General features: G+C 46.4%; 1 protein-coding gene across 4 annotated transcripts in view; it reads right to left on the bottom strand.

Annotated features, from left to right (window-relative positions):
* grip1 (glutamate receptor interacting protein 1) overlaps nt 1-18,692 on the bottom strand; it is a 374,255-nt gene that overhangs the window by 158,619 nt on the left and 196,944 nt on the right. The window contains exon 1 of one of the 4 annotated variants that reach the window (XM_078417381.1): nt 12,343-12,549. The exons of the other annotated variants lie outside the window; for them this stretch is intronic. Coding sequence (XP_078273507.1) covers nt 12,343-12,397 — 55 coding nt within the window. The 5' untranslated portion in view covers nt 12,398-12,549. Of the gene's footprint in view, nt 1-12,342; nt 12,550-18,692 lie in introns of those variants that run through there. 4 annotated transcript variants of the gene reach the window in all.

Raw genomic sequence — 18,692 nt, forward strand, 5'->3', positions numbered from 1 at the left:
GGCCAGGATGCTTATATTTTTAAGGTTATTCACATTTTAAAGTTTAAATCTATCTCCTAGGGAGGGAGGAGGGGAGATAAGGGGGGTTGAGGGGGATGGAGTGGGGAGGGAGGGGAAGGGGGAGGAGAGGGGGAGGAGAGGGGGAGAGGAGGAGGGAGGGTGGAGGCGGGAGGGGGGGAGGGAGCGGAAGGGGGGAAGGGAGGGGAGGTGGGAGGGGAGGTTGGGGAGTGGGGAGGGGGGGAGAGGGTGCTGCACCAATGCAGGAGAGGATTGGGCCCAACGGGTCCACGATCTAGTTTTCACATAAACCACTCCTCCCAGTATCTGAATATCTCCCAGTGCAATGTGCTCAGGCTGCTGATGTTAGATAAACTGCTGCACCAGGTAAAATAAGGTAGAAGCCTAAATTTCTAAGTTGTTTTGACTGCAACCTTCACATTAGAACTGATTACGGACCCAGTTGTTTTTGTACACATGTTCTGAATAATATCTCAGTGACATTTTGCAATTCACAACGTCTTAATTTAAATTTTTAAAAATAATTTTTTGAGTATCCTGCATCCAAGGCCATGAAATCTGCGTTACAACATAAAATTCACGGGACCGTGAAATCTAATATAAATGCAGTGGCCAACTGAAAGTCAACGTGTTATATTGAGAAACAGAGTTAGCATTTCAGACCAATGATCAAAATCAGTTGAGAGAAAAAGTCTTTGATGCAAAACATTACCCTTGGTTTTCTAACCACAAATGCTGCCTGACCCGCTAAGTGTTTCCACCATTTCCTGCTGTTTTTGTTCCACATTACCAACTTCAGTATTATTTAAAAATAAACATTAGCTATATTGGGAGGCCTGGACAATGTTTAACACAACTTATGCTGTCATTAATTAAATGTATTCTATTTACTCTCCCCTAATAGTTCAGAGGAAATTCAGTATTAAAAGTTGAAGCTGCATAGATCAAAAATATCTTCTTTTTTTTTCATTTTGACACGTTATAGGAAAGATGTGAAGGCTTTGCAAATGTGCAGAAGAGTTGTACCAGAATGCTGCCTGAATTAGAGGATATTAGATACAAGGAGAGGTCAGACAAACTTGGATTGTTTCCTCTGAAGCAATATAAGACTGAGGGGAAACCTGATAAAAGTACATAAAATGATGAGAGGCGTAGATAAGGTAGACAGTCAGAAACTTTTTTCCAGGGTGGAACCATCAAAGTATAGAGGGCATAACTTTAAGGTGAGAGGGGCAAAGTTTAAAGGAGGTTTGCGGAGCAAATGTATTTTGACATTGCGTGTGACGGGTGCCTGGAGCACACTGCCGGGGGTGGTAGAGGAGGAAGATATGTTAGTGGCATTTAGGAGGGTTTTGGATCGGCACATGGATATGCAAGGAATGGAGGGATATGGATCACGCGCAGGCAGAGACGATCAGTTGAACTTGACATCATATTCGGCATGGATATCGTGGGCCAAAGGGCCTGTTCTTGTGCTGCACTGTTCTATGCACTGGGCTAGCAAATCTCTGACAATAAAAACAAATATATATTATTATTATCAATTCCAGTGCAACTATGGTAGATCACGGTAGAAAGGTAGATCAGGTGGAGTTTACTTCTGAAATGTTGGTACCCTGTTGCAAGTTCACTGGTTTTGGCAGAACAGACTTGAAGCTGGGAGGATTCCCATCATTAATCAACCTCAGTAACAACCTCTGCAAGAACAGAAGACACAATCACCAACAACAGGCAAGCTGGGGATCCTGTCCAAGAAGACATGCTTTTGTATCACACCTTGAATTTCCCAAACCTATTCACCGTCAATTATATACTTCAGATGTGCAGTATTTTTGTAAGGCGCAAATGATCTTGGCTTAACGACCTCCCAGAAACTGCAATACGATAACGATCGATTTATTTTAAAAGGGTCAGAGAGAGTTGTCAGGACACTGGGAATTTTTGGACTCTGAATTGAGATTGCTGCAGTCGAGAAATTGAAATGCAACCTAATTTGGGTTTTTAACTTTTTATCCAGAGAATATTTTTAATTGTGTTATCTAGAGAATATTTGGGCAACGTTTCCATTCCCTGCGTGTACCCAGAGGAGCAGACATAAGAAGGAAATCAGGAGGGCAAAAAAAAGAGGGCAGGCGATAGCTCTGGCAGATATTATTCAGGAAAATCCCAAGAGAGTTTACATAGATGAAAGTGTAACTAGAGAGAGATGTGGCACCTCAGAAACCAAAGGAGTCATCTCTGTGTGGAGCTGCAGATGATGAGTAAGGTCCTCAGTGAGTATTTCTCCTCTGTTTAAACCATGGAGAAAGACTAGGAAACTTGGGTCAGTTAATGGAGATATTTTGAGGACAGTCTGCATTACAGTCTAGGAGGTACCAGGTAGATAAATCTCCTGGGCCTGATCAGATTATAAGATCATAAGAGATAGGAATAGAATTAGGCCATTCGGCCCATCGATTCTACTCCGCCATTCAATCATGGCTGATCTATCTCTCCCTCCTAACCTCATTCTCCTGCCTTCTTCCCATAACCCCTGACACCAGTTCCCTATAACCTCTGACATCAGATATATCCAAGGACACCGTGGAAGGCTAGAGAAAAAATTACTTGGGCCCCGGCTGAGATATACAAATCATCATTGGTAATGGAGAGGGGCAGTAGACTGGAGGGTGGCTAATGCTGTGCTTCTGTTTAAGAAGAGCTGCAAGGAAAAGCCTGGGAACTGTAGACAGGTGAGCCTACCTTCTGTGGTAGGCGAGTTATGGAGGCGATTCTGAAAGATAAAATATATATGCATGTGGATAGACAGGGTCTGTGAGGGATAGTCAGCGTGGTTTTGTATGCGGCAAAGCGTGACTTACAAATCTGATTGAGTATTTTGAAGACGTAACGAAAAATGGTGACCAGGGCAAAGATTTTTGACATTGCCTACGTGGACTTTAGCAAGGCATATGATCAAGTTCGACATACGTAGAGGTGCCTACCAGAGAAGGGGCAGTGTTGGACCTCCTGTTAGGAAATGAGATGGGTCAGGTGACGGAGGTATGTGTTGAGGAGGTATGTGTTGAGGAGCACTTTGGGTCTAGTGATCATAATGCCATTAGTTTCAATATCATTATGGAGAAGGTCAAATCTGGACCAAGGGTTGAGATTTTGGATTGGAGAAAGGCTAATTTTGAGGAGATGAGAAAGGATTTAAAAGGAGTGAAATGGAAATTGTTGTTTTATGAAAAGGATATAATAGAGAAATGGAGGATATTTAAAGGTGAAATTTTGAGAGTACAGAGTCTTTATGTCCCTGTTCGGTGGAAAGGAAAGAATAATAATTTGAAAGAGCCATGGTTTTCCAGGGAAATTGGACACTTGGTTCGGAAAAAGAGGGAGATATACAATAAATATAAGCGGCAGGGAGTAAATGAGGTTCTTGAGGAATATAAAGAATGTAAAAGGAATCTTAAAAAAGAAATTAGAAAAGCGAAAAAAAGATATGAGGCTGCTTTGGCAAGTAATGTAAAAGTAAACCCCAAGGGGTTCTACAGATATGTCAATAGCAAAAGGATAGTGAGGGATAAAATTGGTCCATTAGAGAGTCAGAGTGGACAGCTATGTGCTGAGCCGGAAGAAATGGGGGAGATATTAAACAATTTCTTTTCTTCGGTATTTACCGAGGAGAAGGATATTGAATTATGTGAGGTAAGCGAAACAAGTAGAGTAGTGATGGAAATTAGGAGGATTAAAGAAGAGGAGGTACGGACACTTTTGAAGAATATAAAAGTGGATAAGTCTCCAGGTCCTGATAGGATATTCCCTAGGACATTGAGGGAAGTTAGTGCAGAAATAGCAGGGGCTATGACGGAAATATTTCAAACGTCATTAGAAACAGGGATGGTGCCGGAAGATTGGCGCATTGCGCATGTTGTGCCTTTGTTTAAAAAAGGTTCTAAAAGTAAACCTAGCAATTATAGACCTATTAGTTTGACGTCTGTGGTGGGAAAATTAATGGAAAAGATACTTAGGGACAATATATATAATTATTTGGATAATCAAGGCCTGATTAGAAACAGTCAACATGGATTTGTGCCTGGAAGGTCATGTTTGACTAATCTTCTTGAATTTTTTGAAGAGGTTACCAGGGAAATTGATAAGGGCAAGGCTGTGGATGTTGTCTATATGGACTTCAGTAAGGCATTTGACAAGGTTCCACATGGAAGGTTAATTAAGAAGGTTAAATCGTTGGGTATTAATAGTGAGGTTGCAAGATGGATTCAACAATGGCTGAATGGGAGATACCAGAGGGTAACGGTTGACAATTGTATGTCAGGTTGGAGGCCAGTGTCTAGTGGAGTGCCCCAAGGATCTGTGTTGGGTCCACTGTTGTTTGTCATTTACATTAATGATCTGGATGATGGTGTGGCAAATTGGATTAGTAAATATGCAGATGATACTAAGATAGGTGGAGTAGTTGATAGTGAGGTAGATTTTCAAAGTCTACAGAGAGACTTGGGCCTTTTGGAAGGGTGGGCTGAAAGATGGCAGATGGAGTTTAATGCTGATAAGTGTGAGGTGCTGCATTTTGGTAGGACAAATCAAAATAGGACGTACAGGGTAAATGGTAGGGAATTGAGGAATGCAGTGGAACAGAGGGATCTGGGAATAACTGTGCATTGTTCCCTGAAGGTGGAATCTCATGTGGATAGGGTGGTGAAGAAGGCGTTTGGTATGCTTGCCTTTATAAATCAGAGCATCGAGTATAGAAGTTGGGATGTAATGTTGAAATTGTACAGGGCATTGGTGAGGCCAAATCTGGAGTATGGTGTGCAGTTCTGGTCGCCAAATTATAGGAAGGATGTCGACAAAATGGAGAGGGTACAGAGGAGATTTACTAGAATGTTGCCTGGGTTTCAGCACTTAGGCTACAGAGAGAGGTTGAACAGGTTGGGTCTTTATTCTTTGGAGCGTAGAAGGTTGAGGGGGGACTTGATAGAGGTTTTTAAAATTTTGAGAGGGACGGACAGAGTTGACGTGGGTAGGCTTTTCCCTTTGAGAGTGGGGAAGATTCCAACAAGGGGACATAGCTTCAGAATTGAGGGACAAAGGTTTAGGGGTAACATGAGGGGGAACTTCTTTACTCAGAGGGTTGTGGCTGTATGGAATGGGCTTCCGGTGGAAGTGGTGGAGGCTGGCTCGATTTTATTATTTAAGAGTAAATTGGATAGGTATATGGATAGGAGGGGATTGGAGGGTTATGGTCTGAGTGCAGGTAGATGAGACTAGGTCAGGGAGAATGGTCGGCGTGGACTGGTAGGGCCGGACAGGCCTGTTTCCATGCTGTAGTTGTTATATGTTATATATGTTATATGGGGGCGTGGCTGCGTTCTGCAGCTGCGGCTCACCGGCAGTCTCTCTGTCTTCTTTTTTTTGTTTTTGTCTTTGTTATCGTTTAAATGTTTCTTTTGATTTATTTTTAACTCTGTATATGTGGGGGGTGGTGGGGGGGGTGGGGGAAATCTTTTTTTCCAATCTCCTCCTCAACGGAGATGCGACCTTTACCGTGTTGTGTCTCCGTTCGCGCTACGGCCTAACAGGAGTCGCCGGCCTCCAGCTGGGATTGACCTTGAAGACTCCGGTCGCAGGGCCTGGACTTACCATCTTGGAGGCTTCGGCCGTGGGCCCTGCAGACCGCAACATCGGGAGTTCGCAGGTCCCTGGCTGGCGACCGGCTTGCGGGAGCTCCAGCCGTAGCAGCTTCGACCGCCCCGGAGCCCGAGGTTTGATTGACCCGCTTGCAGGCCCCTCATCGCCCTGCGTGGCCTGGCCGCGGCATTTTCCATCGCCCGGTGGGGGCTCAGGTCCTTCATCGGCCTGCTCGGCTCGGCCCTGGGACTTTCCATCGCCCGGTGGGAGCTTCAAAAGTCGGGAGCCTCGATCGCCTCGTGGCACCACGGGAGAAGAATGAGGAGGAGATAAGACTTTTCTTTGCCTTCCATCACAGTGAGGGTGTGACTGGAGCAATCACTGTGATGGCTGTTTGTGTTAAAAATTGTAATTGTGTGTCTTGTGTTCTTTATTGTCTACTGCCGGACCCTGACGTGAGAGGACGCTGGCGCTATTTGTTCGCCGCTTCTCCGTCAGGACAGTTCGTTTGTTTGTTTTTATGTCTTGACTGTTCTTGTAAAGCGTCTTTGAGCATTTGGAAAAGCGCTATATAAAATAAATGTTTATTATTATTATTATTATTATGATAGGCTATGGAGCGTGTTGTAGAGCAGAGGGATCTTTTACTCAGAGTAGGGGAATCAAGATCCAGAGGACACGGGTTTAAGATGGGAGAGAAAAGATTAAATAAGGAAAATGAGCGGGATTTTTTTCACACAGAGGGTGGTGGGTATATGGAACAAACTGCCAGAGGAGGTAGTTGAGGCAGATACCATAATAATATTTAAAAGACATTTGGACAGGTACATGGATAGGAAAGTTTTAGAGGGATATGGGCCAAATGCAGGTAGGTGGGACTAGCATGGTGAAGTTGGGCTGAAGGGTCTGATTCTGTGCCATGACTATGACTCTATTTGTAAGAGTTTCAAAAACATAGGGCATGAGTGTCACTATATTTTTAAAAAAAGTAATAGCTGAGCCAAATAGATGCATTTAAGGAGAAGATATGAGAGAATAAAGGAACAATAAGAAATATCGAGATATAATTATTTAAGATATAAACTGGTACATGCATTTACTTAATCAGCAGAATAACTAAACATATTCCCAAGAGCCAGAATTGATTTAAAAGAAAGATTTGCAAATTTGAAAGGATTTAAGGCTGAACACATCATTAATACTAATGTTCATTGTACTGAAACAGGAACGCAAAGGATTTAAGTGTAAATTAACTCTCAAATGCTGATGAAAGAAAAAACACTCTCAATCTTCCATGGGTCTGCTGAACCAGGCACATAGTCCCAGAATCAGTAAAGCAGATTTGTTTGAAAGAAGGATAATAGTCCTTCAATGAGAATTTGGCACAAATTTCAGCATGAACCCAACATCTTATGCCTACCAAGCTGAGATATTTTGTTACATTACATTTTCAGTAGATGCTGAGCTCACAAATTATTAACACCGTCAATACAGCCAAGCTCCATCTCATTTGAAAGAAAAACTGTACGAGTTCATAAAAATGAAAATATGAAATAGAAAATACTGTGAGTATATGGCATGTAGAACACATCCATATCAGGGAAAAAAATCCAAAATGGCTCGCTGTGCTATTTCATCTTTCAAAATAAATTTATATATAAAACTCTCGTTTGTTTGTTTGTTTGTTCCTGAACTACAGCCAAAACGGTACACGATAGCGCAACAATTTTAGGCCAACCTTACTCACCGTCGTCCCTTTGGTGCTAATGGAAGAAGTTTCATTGAAATCGATGTTATATTTTTAAAGTTATTCACATTTTAAAATTTAAATCTATCTCCTTGGGGAGAGGGAGGGAGGGAGGATAAGGGGGATTGAGGGGGTGGAGTGGGGGTAGGGGGGAGAAGAAGAGGGAGGGGAGGGGAGGGGAAGGGAGGGAGGGTGTGGGTGGAGGGAGAGAGGAGGGAGGGGAGAGAGGGGGGAGGGGAGAGAGGGGAGTGGGGAGTGGGGAGAGGGGGGGAGTAGGGGGAGGGGAGAGTGGGGGGGGGGGAGGGTGCTGCACCAATGCAGGAGAGATTTGGGCCCAACGCGTCCAATTGGTCTAGTAATAACTAAAATCCCCTTGTTGCAAACTTTTTGCCTCTGGAATATCAGTCCAATTTCTGGATCATAAATTTGTAACTTAACTGTTGTGCCTTTGTATGGCATTTTCAACATTGCTTACTTCAAACTTCTTACTAATTGAAGTTCTCCATGAAAAGTTTTTTTAAACAGCTTCCCTGACAATTCATTCCGTTAGCAGAGGGATATTATAGTGTGGTCCAGCAAATCGTCACAAGCAGCATTTATGATAGGCGATACAAACATCAAATTAAAACCACAAGGCATGCCGATGGATTGTGATTACAGAGTTTGTGCTGGAGTAATGTTTCAAGTTTTCACGTTTATTGTCATGTGCTCAAGTAGTCTGAGGCACAGCACAATGACAAATATTGCTTGGAGCCACTTCATGGGCACATAGACAAATTATATATAAATCATTATAAAATTGCACATCTATATACTAAAACTCGCGTTTGTTTGTTTGTTTGTTTGTTCCTGAACTACAGCCAAAACGGCGCACGATAGCACGACAATTTTAGGCCCACCTTACTCACCATCCCCCATTTGGTGCTAATGGAAGAAGTTTCATTGAAATCTGTGTTATATTTTTAAAGTTATTCATATTTTAACGTTTAAATCTATCTTCTAGGGAGGGAGGGGAGCGGGAGGGAGGGGAGAGGATCGGGGGGGTTGAGGGGGATGGAGTGGGGGAGGGGAAGGTGAAGGGGAGGTGAGGAGAAGGGGGGTGGAGGGTGGGGAGGGGGAGGAGGGACGGAGGGGGAGGGAAGGGGACGAGGGAGGGGGGAGGAGGGGGTAGGGGGAGGTGGGGAAAGGGGAGAGGGAGGGAGGGAGGGAGGGAGGGAGGGAGGGAGGGAGGGAGGGAGGGAGGGAGGGAGGGAGGGAGGGAGGGAGGGAGGGAGGGAGGGAGGGAGGGAGGGAGGGAGGGAGGGAGGGAGGGAGGGAGGGAGGGAGGGAGGGAGGGAGGGAGGGAGGGAGGGAGGGAGGGAGGGAGGGAGGGAGGGAGGGAGGGAGGGAGGGAGGGAGGGAGGGAGGGAGGGAGGGAGGGAGGGAGGGAGGGAGGGAGGGAGGGAGGGAGGGAGGGAGGGAGGGAGGGAGGGAGGGAGGGAGGGAGGGAGGGAGGGAGGGAGGGAGGGAGGGAGGGAGGGAGGGAGGGAGGGAGGGAGGGAGGGAGGGAGCCGCAGGAGAGATTTGGGCCGAACGGGTCCACTTGGTCTAGTAAAATTCTAAAAGACTAAAAAAAACAAGGCATTGGTGCAAAAACATAATTAGAGAAGAAAAATGAATCCTGATCTTGAATGCGACGCACATGGAATTTCCACATTGTCCCTTGTGGAGTCATAAGGTCATCAGGAATAGTAGTAGAATTAGGCCATTTGGCCCATCAAGTCTACTCTGCCATTCAATCATGGCTGATCTATCTCTCCCTCCTAACCCCATTCTCCTGCCTTTTCCCCATAACCTCTGACACTTGTGGTAATCAAGAAATTCCTAGCCCATGTGCATCAGTTTCCACAGAGCCCATGAGCTTTAGTATATCTCACAGAGATGCTGCAAGTTTGGCTGTTGTAAATCACCCCTCAGTGCAGTAAAGCAGCAAAAGAATCAGAGGGTAGTTGAGAGCATATGAGAGAGAATTAACTACACGGTTAGAAAACGAGGGGAAATGAAACCGATGGAATTGCTCGGCTAGAAGGCAACATGGAGCCAATAGGCCCAATGGTCTCCTCCTTTGGTGTAATAAGTACAAGTTCCTAAGCAAGAGGTGACTCATGAAGGTAATGTGAACAAGTCCTATATCAGGTGGGTCTTATTCCCTCAGTTATACAGGGTTGGAGCTGAACTCGTGTACAGAAAGAAGATAACAGGCCCAAGTCCCCCCATTGCTACTCCATCATTCACAAGATCCCAGTTGATATTTTATATCAGTGCCACTTCTCTGCACTAACCCCAAATCCCTTAATACCTAAAAACCTATCAATCTCTGCCTTGAATCATTGGAGCCCTCACAGCCTCTTGGATGAGTGCTCCAAAGATCACTACTTACTGAATGAAGTCAGGCAAGTCCAGAATAGTTGGTGCCTTGCTTTGAGATGGTGACCCCAATTTTAGATTCCTTCAGCCATGAGAAACATCAACTCCACATCTACCCTGTCCAACCCCATTGGCATTTCTATGAGATCATCTAAACTTGGGGCTACGGGTCTGGTGTGCTTAATTTCTCCTCAATGACCATGCGTACTATTCCAGCAATGGATATGGTGAACTCTTAATGTACACCCTCCATCACAAAAAAAATAGCAAAAGAAACAGGTTCATCCAGCTTCCAGCATGGTTCCTGTTCACAGCATGCCCAAAGGTGTGTTATTTTATGATGGGAATGAAATAGGAAACTATTGCCTTTTGTAGGCAGAGGGTAGGAGGATAGGAAACGGCACGTTGATCTGAAAGTTAGACCTATACACACAAACAAAATCAGCTATTGCACTGACATCTCAGTGGGAGCTAAAGTCAAGTCAAGTCAAGTTAAGGTTCCCAAAATGCAGTTATTTGCAACTTTAAATCTGAAGTACGGTACTTTCCATTTATTAGGCCAAGTAATCAACGTCCATGGAGCAAAGAATAGCAAATGAAGCACAACCTAATTCATTAACAGAGCTGGCTCAAAGAGGCTAAATGACTTCTTCTGTGGATGGCACCATTAGATCACAGTACTTGTGTATCTCTCTTTAAATGCATTTGTCCACACAAAAGTCAGCTCTTTGCGCACTAAAAGCCTTTTAAAGACCTTCCTCCTCAATGATCTGTATTTCCAGTTACTGCATCTGTGGGGCGTGAAGAGTTTTTATTTTGGTGAGGTGTGGTGGGGGTTAAATGATGGAAGAAATCTAGTGTAGGTTCCTGCTTCTAAAATAGACACAAAGTGCTGGAGTAACTCTGTAGCATCTCTGGAGAGAAGGAATATGTGACTTTTAGGGTCAAGACCCTTCTTCAGACGTCACACGTTCCTTCTATCCAGAGATGCTGCCTGTCCAGGCTGAGTTTCTCCAGCATTTTGTGTCTATCTTCGGTGGAAGCCAACATCTGCAGTTTCTTCATCCACACTAAGCTCCTGTTTCTAATTGATGGCAGCCGGCAAGCAGAGGAGATGGGCTTAGGCAGGTAATTAAACAGTTCAATGCTCCAGCTAACACTTGAACAATGATCAATTGGAGCAAGGGGGAGTATTGGGCTGCTGCAATATTTTCAGCAGAAAAAGGAAGCAAAATCAGATGATGTTAGGAAGCATTGTTCGAGGTGGGAACCATAATGTAGGACAAAGGGATGAATGCTGAAATCAATTTATTGCACATGATGAAAAAGTGCTATTGTCTCAACAACAGCAGCCAGCTGTAATATCAGAACTCAAATTTTCTGCGACATCACAATCCAGTAGTCTGTGGAGTTAGCCACCCCGCGTTGTTTATGTAAATAACGCAGCGCACCAAAAACCCTGTTCATTAGGTGCAAGCAACAATTTATCCCCCGACATAGCACATGCTCAACATTCCCCTCAAGTGTTCAACGTACTGTCCTCAGTAGACCACCTGCATTTGCACAATGGTCCTGGGATTTTACACAAGGAAGCGTTATCAATGGTACTGACTAGTCGCGGTTAATCGGAGAAATCTGATCTGCAAAAACCAAAGAGCTCCCATTAAAGTATTTATAGACTTTTACCGGCTGCACTCCTGCTTGAGTGCTGACCGTGTCCGATAATGTATCCAACGACAGCTCCTTGCCTCCCTCGCACAGCAACCCTAAATATGCAATCGCTGCAGCCATGGGACTGCTGCGCTTCCCCTCTATTTATAAAACCTGAAATTAATTAGGCAAGCAAGTCTCCTGCGACTCATCACCCTCGCCCAGGTGAAGAGGGGTCTCGGCCCGAAACCTCACCCCTTCCTTCTCTCCAGAGATGCTGCCTGACCCGCTGAGTTACTCCAGCATTTTGTGTCTATCTTCGATTTAAACCAGCATCTGGAGTTTGTTTTCCCCCTACAGACCCAGGTGTGGGTGGGTGAGCTGCTGCTGACACCTCGCCCGCCGCACCTTCCAAACTTGAACCGAAAAGGCAGCAAATGCAAAAAGGTCAGGACGTCGGACTGACGGGATAACTAAACCTCAAGCAGACAAACAAACGCCGGCTTCAGGCGCACGCTGGCTGGGTCAGAAACTGCAACACAACTACAGGAGGGTCTCGACCCGAAACGTCACCCACTCCTTCTCTCCAGAGATGCTGTCTGACCCGCTGAGCTACCCCAGCATTTTTGCGTCTGTTTTCGGTTTAAACCAGCATCTGCAGTTCATTGCTGCGGATTTAAAGGCACCGTTTCTATCACTTCGCTCCTTGCAAAAGGTCTGAGCGTCTATCTCCACACTGAAACATCCTTGAGCCGCCGATGCCTCGCTCCTTCACAGTAAATGCAGCATAAAATGTTAATGCCAAACACAGTGAGCACAGGGACATGCGAGCGGCCGGGTGGATCATTAAGCAACAACCAAATAAAACACGACGGGACAAATGGTACCTTTTGGAGATCTCCGCAGAATCTGACAGCGGCACTTGAAGGAGACGGCGATCATCCTCCCCCCGAGGGTTGTCACGGCAGCCGGGTGGGGTGGAAGCTGAGCTCCGGGTGGTGCAGCAGAAGCAGCCCGGCTCCTGGTGAGGCCAGTACCCCCGGGGAAGTGACTGAGCTGTGATCCCACTCGGCTGCTGAGGCTGAGCGCTGAGATCAGATGGTCATCTGGCAGTTTTGTCACTCTCGCTGCTACCTGCTTGATGCAGCGGCACATCCACGCCGGCGTGTATCCCCCCTCCCCTCCCCTCCCCTCCCCTCCCCTCCCCTCCACCAGCGAGCTGCTGTACCGGGAGAGCTCAGAGTGCCGGCCACAGGACAGTCAGGCTGGGCTGCCGCACACTGGGACGCCCCAGCACAACAACGTGGCTTGGACTGCACACAGATGATTCTACATCATGCCTTTCAGCATCACGCCCACGGGCATCCAGCTAACCCACCCGCTTTGGCCGTTAGGGACTTGCATCAAATCTGCGGTCAGGCGGCCGAAATAAGTAAGTGACCATTGAAACTCCACAAGGATGGTCTTGAATTGTAACACTCGGCTGCGAGTTCAGCCAGCGCTTCCCACCTCGGCAGCCGCCTTTGCCAACGTGTCCGAAATGCCTGCGAGCGGAATCTGCACAGCTCGTCAGCATCCAACACAGTCAATATTTACAGTGGCCAGCTCCCGCCCCTCGGCCCGCATCCCGGGGCCATCCCTCCCCCTCTCCCACCCCTCCCCTTCCCCCTCTCCCCCCCCCCCTCCCCCCTCCCCCTCTCCCCCCCTCCCCCCTCCCCCTCTCCCCCCCTCCCCCCTCCCCCTCTCCCCCCCCCCTCCCCCTCTCCCCCCCCCCCTCCCCCTCTCCCCCCTCACCCTCTCCCTCTCACAAGTGCGGGCACATCATGCAGCCTTGCACCTGAGCACAAGTACCGGAGAATGAGCAGCAACCTCGGTTGGCACCAGGTGAACACGTCGGCGAGAGTGAGCCGCAGCAATGTTCATCTCATGCAATTGCAAGGTTGGAATGGAAGCAGCGCTCCCAACGTGTTCACACTGTGTGTCAAGTCAAGTCAAATTTATTTGTCACATACACATACTCGATGTGCAGTGAAATGAAAGTGGCAATGCCTGCGGGTTGTGCACAAAAATAATTACAGTTACAGCATATAAATAAAGTTAATAAGTTACTAAACATAGCACAAAAAGTGTCGACAAAAATTTAGTCTCTGGGGTTATCAAAGTTGACAGTCCTGATGGCCTGTGGGAAGAAGCTCCGTCTCATCCTCTCCGTTTTCACAGCGTGACAGCGGAGGCGTTTGCCTGACCGTAGCATCTGGAACAGTCCGTTACTGGGGTGGCAGGGGTCCCTCATGATCTTGCTTGCTCTGGATCTGCACCTCCTGATGTATAGGTCCTGCAGGGGGACGAGTGTAGTTCCCATGGTGCGTTCTGCCGAACGCACTATTCTCTGCAGGGCCATCCTGTCCTGGGCAGAGCTGTTCCCAAACCAGACTGTAATGTTGCCGGACAGGATGCTCTCTACAGCCCCAGAGTAGAAGCAATGGAGGATCCTCAGCGACACTCTGAATTTCCTCAGTTGTCTAAGGTGGTAAAGGCGCTGCTTAGCCTTACCCACCAGTGCGGCAATGTGCGTTGCCCACGTCAGATCCTCTGAGATGCGGACTCCCAAGTATTTGAAATTGCTCACCCTATCCACAATAGACCCATTTATCTCCAGTGGCGTGTACGTCCTTGGATGTTTAGCCCTTCTGAAGTCCACAATCAGCTCCTTTGTTTTAGTGACATTCAAGAGGAGGCTATTGTCCTGACACCAGAGTGCCAGATCAGCCACCTCCTCCCGGTAGGCCTTCTCATCGTTGTTGGAGATCCGGCCCACCACCACAGTGTCATCAGCAAACTTGATGATGGAGTTTGAGCTGAACCTGGCCCTACAGTCATGTGTGTACAGGGAGTACAGTAGGGGGCTAAGGACGCAGCCCTGGGGGGATCCTATGTTCAGGGTGAGGGAGCTAGATGTGTGTTCCCCCATCCTGACCACTTGGGGCCTGGCAGTGAGAAAGTCCAGGACCCAGGCACACAGAGGGGTGCTAAGCCCCAGTTCCAGCAGCTTCTCAACCAGTCTGCTGGGGACTATTGTGTTGAATGCTGAACTAAAGTCAATGAACAGCATCCTCACATAGCCCCCCTGGCTGTCCAGATGAGGGAGAGCGGTGTGTAGAACCTGGGAGACCGCATCATCCGTGGACCTGTTCGGAAGGTATGCGAACTGTAGTGGGTCCATGTTGCGAGGAAGGAGGGCGCAGATGTGCTTCTTGACTAGCCTCTCCAAGCATTTCATGACAACCGAGGTGAGGTTGTGTGTGTTTGTGGGTGTGTGTGTGTTTGTGCGTGCGTGTGTGTTTGTGCGTGGGTGTGCGTGAGTGCGTGGGTGTGCGTGAGTGTGTGCGTGTGCGCGTTTGTGTGTGCGTGGGTGTGCGTGAGTGCGTGCCTGTGTGTGTGCATGCGTGTGTGGGTGTGCTTGAGTGTGCGTGCGTGCGTGCGTGGGTGTGCGTGAGTGCGTGCGTGTGCGTGTGTGCGTGCGTGAGTTTGTGTGTGCGCCCGTGTGTGTGTGCGTGCGTGTGTGTGCGTGAGTGTGTGCATGCGTGTGTGTGTGTGTGGGTGTGCGTGAGTGTGTGTGCGAGTGTGCGTGAGTGTGTGTGTGCATGCGTGTGTGTGTGGGTGTGCGTGAGTGTGTGTGCGAGTGTGTGTGCGCGTGTGTGTGCGGGGTCAGTGAAGACCCAAGTCCACGGAGTTAATGCTCTCTCCGCTCGCTCGCTCGCACACCGTTCTGCAGCTAATGATCTTGCTTTCCGAGCAGATTCATGTCTCAGCGGAGAAGCGCTCTCATGATCCTACATAACATCCCCCCCATCCGTCTGCCATCAGCCTCATAAATCACCCGGCAACGACCGAGCCATGCAGCCAGAAAGTAATGTGTAGGAAGGAACTGCAGATGCCGGTCTCAACCGAAGATAGATGCAAAAAGCTGGAGTAACTCAACTCAGACTGAAGGGTCTCGACCCAAAACCTTCACCCACTCTTTCTCTCCAGAGATATGCCAGTCCCACTGAGTTACTCCAGCTTTTTGTGTCTATCTTCAGACAAAAAGAAATGTCAGAAAGTCTTACTGTGGAAAGGCCGCGGTACAAGGCTGTACTTTCCTCTTCACATCAACAAGCGGTATAAACATTGACTTCTCCAACTTCAGATAGTTCCTCTGTCCCTCTCTTTCCCCTCCCCCTTCCCAGTTCTCCCACTATCTTCCTGTCTCCTACTACATCCGATCTTTGTCCTGCCCACTCCCCTGACATCAGTCTGAGGAAGGGTCTCGACCCGAAACGTCACCCATTCCTTCTCTCCAGAGATGCTGCCTGACCCGCTGAGTTACTCCAGCATCTTGTGTCTATCAACGTGCAAGAAGTCACTCTCGTCTTCCAATCCCCAGCTCCCCAAAGAAACTGGCTTTATTTTGCTAAGCGATCTGATGCTGAGGTTTGGTCGTAAAGAAATGAGGTTCTTCTAGAAAAATAAATAAAGTCGCGGGAAACAAATTCAACCGAGCACATGTCCCCGCCAACATGATAATTTCAAATAAAGGTGCACTTTATTTAATGGACTACACGCGTTCCTGCCGATCTAGGAGTAACCATGTGTTCACATGATGCACCTCGAGAAAAGCAATTGGAAGGTCAATAGATGGAAAGTTAAATGAGCACGTGTAGGAAGGAACTGTAGATGTTGCTTCACACCCAAGATAGACGCGAAATACTGGAGTAACTCAGCGAGTCAGGCAGCTTCTATGGAGAGAAGGAACAGGAGACTGATTGAGAATGATCAGCCATGATCACATTGAATGGCAGTGCTGGCTCGAAGGGCCGAATGGCCTCCTCCTGCACCTATTGTCTATTGAGACGTTTCGGGGTCGAGACCCTTCTTCAGATTCTGTGAGCATGACATTGGGGACAAATTGAGATGTGGCGTCATGTAGATGCTCTTTGGAAGGCCTGCCACCTCGCCATCGGCAGCCACGTCACAACTCAGGTGTCCATCCAGGCACTTCCTAAATCTAACCTGCTTCTGCCATCCTTTCGGCGTAGTGAGTTGCAGATCCCTACCCATCTGGGTAAAAGCACAATCCTCACTACTCTCTCTCTAATCCTTCTACCAACTGGCATCATCCCCCTAAATTTCCTCCCCACTCTCTCCAATGCAATCACAGTTTTCTTGTAAACTGCCGGGATAGGCAGAAGTGTACACTGTATTTGAGATGTGGCACATGTACTGGTATACACAATTCTAGCTTAGCCACCCCCTGTTCTTCTATTCAACAGCCTGACCAATAAATGAAACGTCCCGTCAAAAACACAAATTGCTTCTGCAATTTGGTGTAAATAATTTCATGCGCTTCTAATCCCATTGTTTGTGATGATCAAAATAAATTAATTGAATTAGTAACTATGGATTTAAGCCATAGGAACTATTTCTGCTAGTATAGTTCATATTATACTACATCTGTTAGTGTAACTATAACACTTATTATTCTAGATGGGCTATGAGAATTGTGAAGGAAGAGAAGAACAATAATTTTATAATGTTTGAACAATGAACACACTATTCAAAAGAAGCTAGACACAAAAGCTGGAGTAACTCAGCGGGACAGGCAGCATCTCCGGAGACAAGGAATGGCATCTCCAGAGATGCTGCCAGTCCCGCTGAGTTACTCCAGCTTTTTGTGTCATAGAAACATAGAAACTGTCTATTTTCAGTTTAAACCAGCATCTTCAGTTCCTTCCACACACTATTAAAAAGTTACAGTCGTAATTAATCTAACTTGAGATGCAAGAAAATATCCTAATTGCTTGAACCAACAGTTTTAAACGGCTGGGATTTTTGTTTTTACATTGATACTAATAAAGGGAAATAATGGGTAGAACAGTAACTGGAGATTGCAGGTTGGCAGAGGACAGATTAAGCCGTAATTACCAGAAGATCACATGTTTTCATGATAAAAATGATACATTACAGAAAGTGCCATTCAGCATAGAGTATTCACTGGATGTAGTGGCATCTTACAATGCATTAAATAGCCTGTGGGGCCCCATGTCGAGTAATCCCAACAAAGATATATTCATTTCAGACCTACAGTAAAATGTCCCAAGGCACTTCGCAAATACAAGATGGAAATTGAGACCAATCCAAAAAGGAGATATATTGGTCTATAAATTGTTAGTAAGAGTTGCGAGGTTACAATTCATAAATTGGGAGAGGGGCATCTAGTGGAGGTGAAAAGAGGTGCTGACGTCATTAGTTTCACTTAAAACTAGAAAAACTTCTTACTAGGCTACCCCTCCATTGAAAATGCTCACTAATTAATGTTCCTGCGGTGCTGATACTTCTCATTGTATCGACAACACTACAAGGTAGGTGATTTATGGCCCAGATCTGCCACACAATCCTGAAGTTGGACAACACCCGCAAACATTCGGAATCCCACTGCCGAGTTACCAGAGGTGCCAGGTGTCATTCTTCATGGTTATTTTTAATGCATTGTTCATCTTTTCCTCAATTTCCATGTACAATATGACTAATCACCTCAGTTGTTTCTCTTGACCACTTGAGTTGTGTCTCCAGCTACAAATTCCATAAGGAGTTAAGTCATTGACCATATCTTCTTGGAACTGTCTACCCTTTTGGCGTAGTGGGACATTGAGCTGGATCTTAGCCCACCTCACACTCACACTTTATTAGCCAAGTATGTTTTGCAACATACGAGGAATTTGTACACCGACCAAGAATATGAGAATATTCCCATCCACCATACACAAAACCAATTCTGAATATAGAGGGGTGTGGCTTGCATTAGGGATAGCAGCAACCAGGTATCAGATATCAGACCTTTGCCAGTGTCAAAAGCCTTCAAAATACTTTTAAAACCACCTCATGTGTTCACATAGACATAGAATTGAAAAATGAAATAGAAAATTAATATCCTGAAGTAGAAAAAAATAATTAGACTATGATGTGGAATACACCTGGTTGTTCTCTGTAGCTCGTCAATTGTGTGTTGCTCGACCCACTCACCTATCCCCCCAGCTTGCCTCACACTTGTGTGTTCAATGTGCTGGAATGGAAATCAGAAACAGGCTAAACATTGTGTGGGGGGCAGGCAGCAGCAATGAAACAACCAGCTAAAGGGAAGCGCAGTTCAATACATCATCAACTTATATTTCTAACAATAAACAAAGTCAAAATATGA

The sequence above is a fragment of the Rhinoraja longicauda genome, chromosome 20 (assembly GCF_053455715.1).
Source record: "Rhinoraja longicauda isolate Sanriku21f chromosome 20, sRhiLon1.1, whole genome shotgun sequence".
In the NCBI taxonomy this organism is placed as follows: Eukaryota; Metazoa; Chordata; class Chondrichthyes; order Rajiformes; family Arhynchobatidae; genus Rhinoraja; species Rhinoraja longicauda.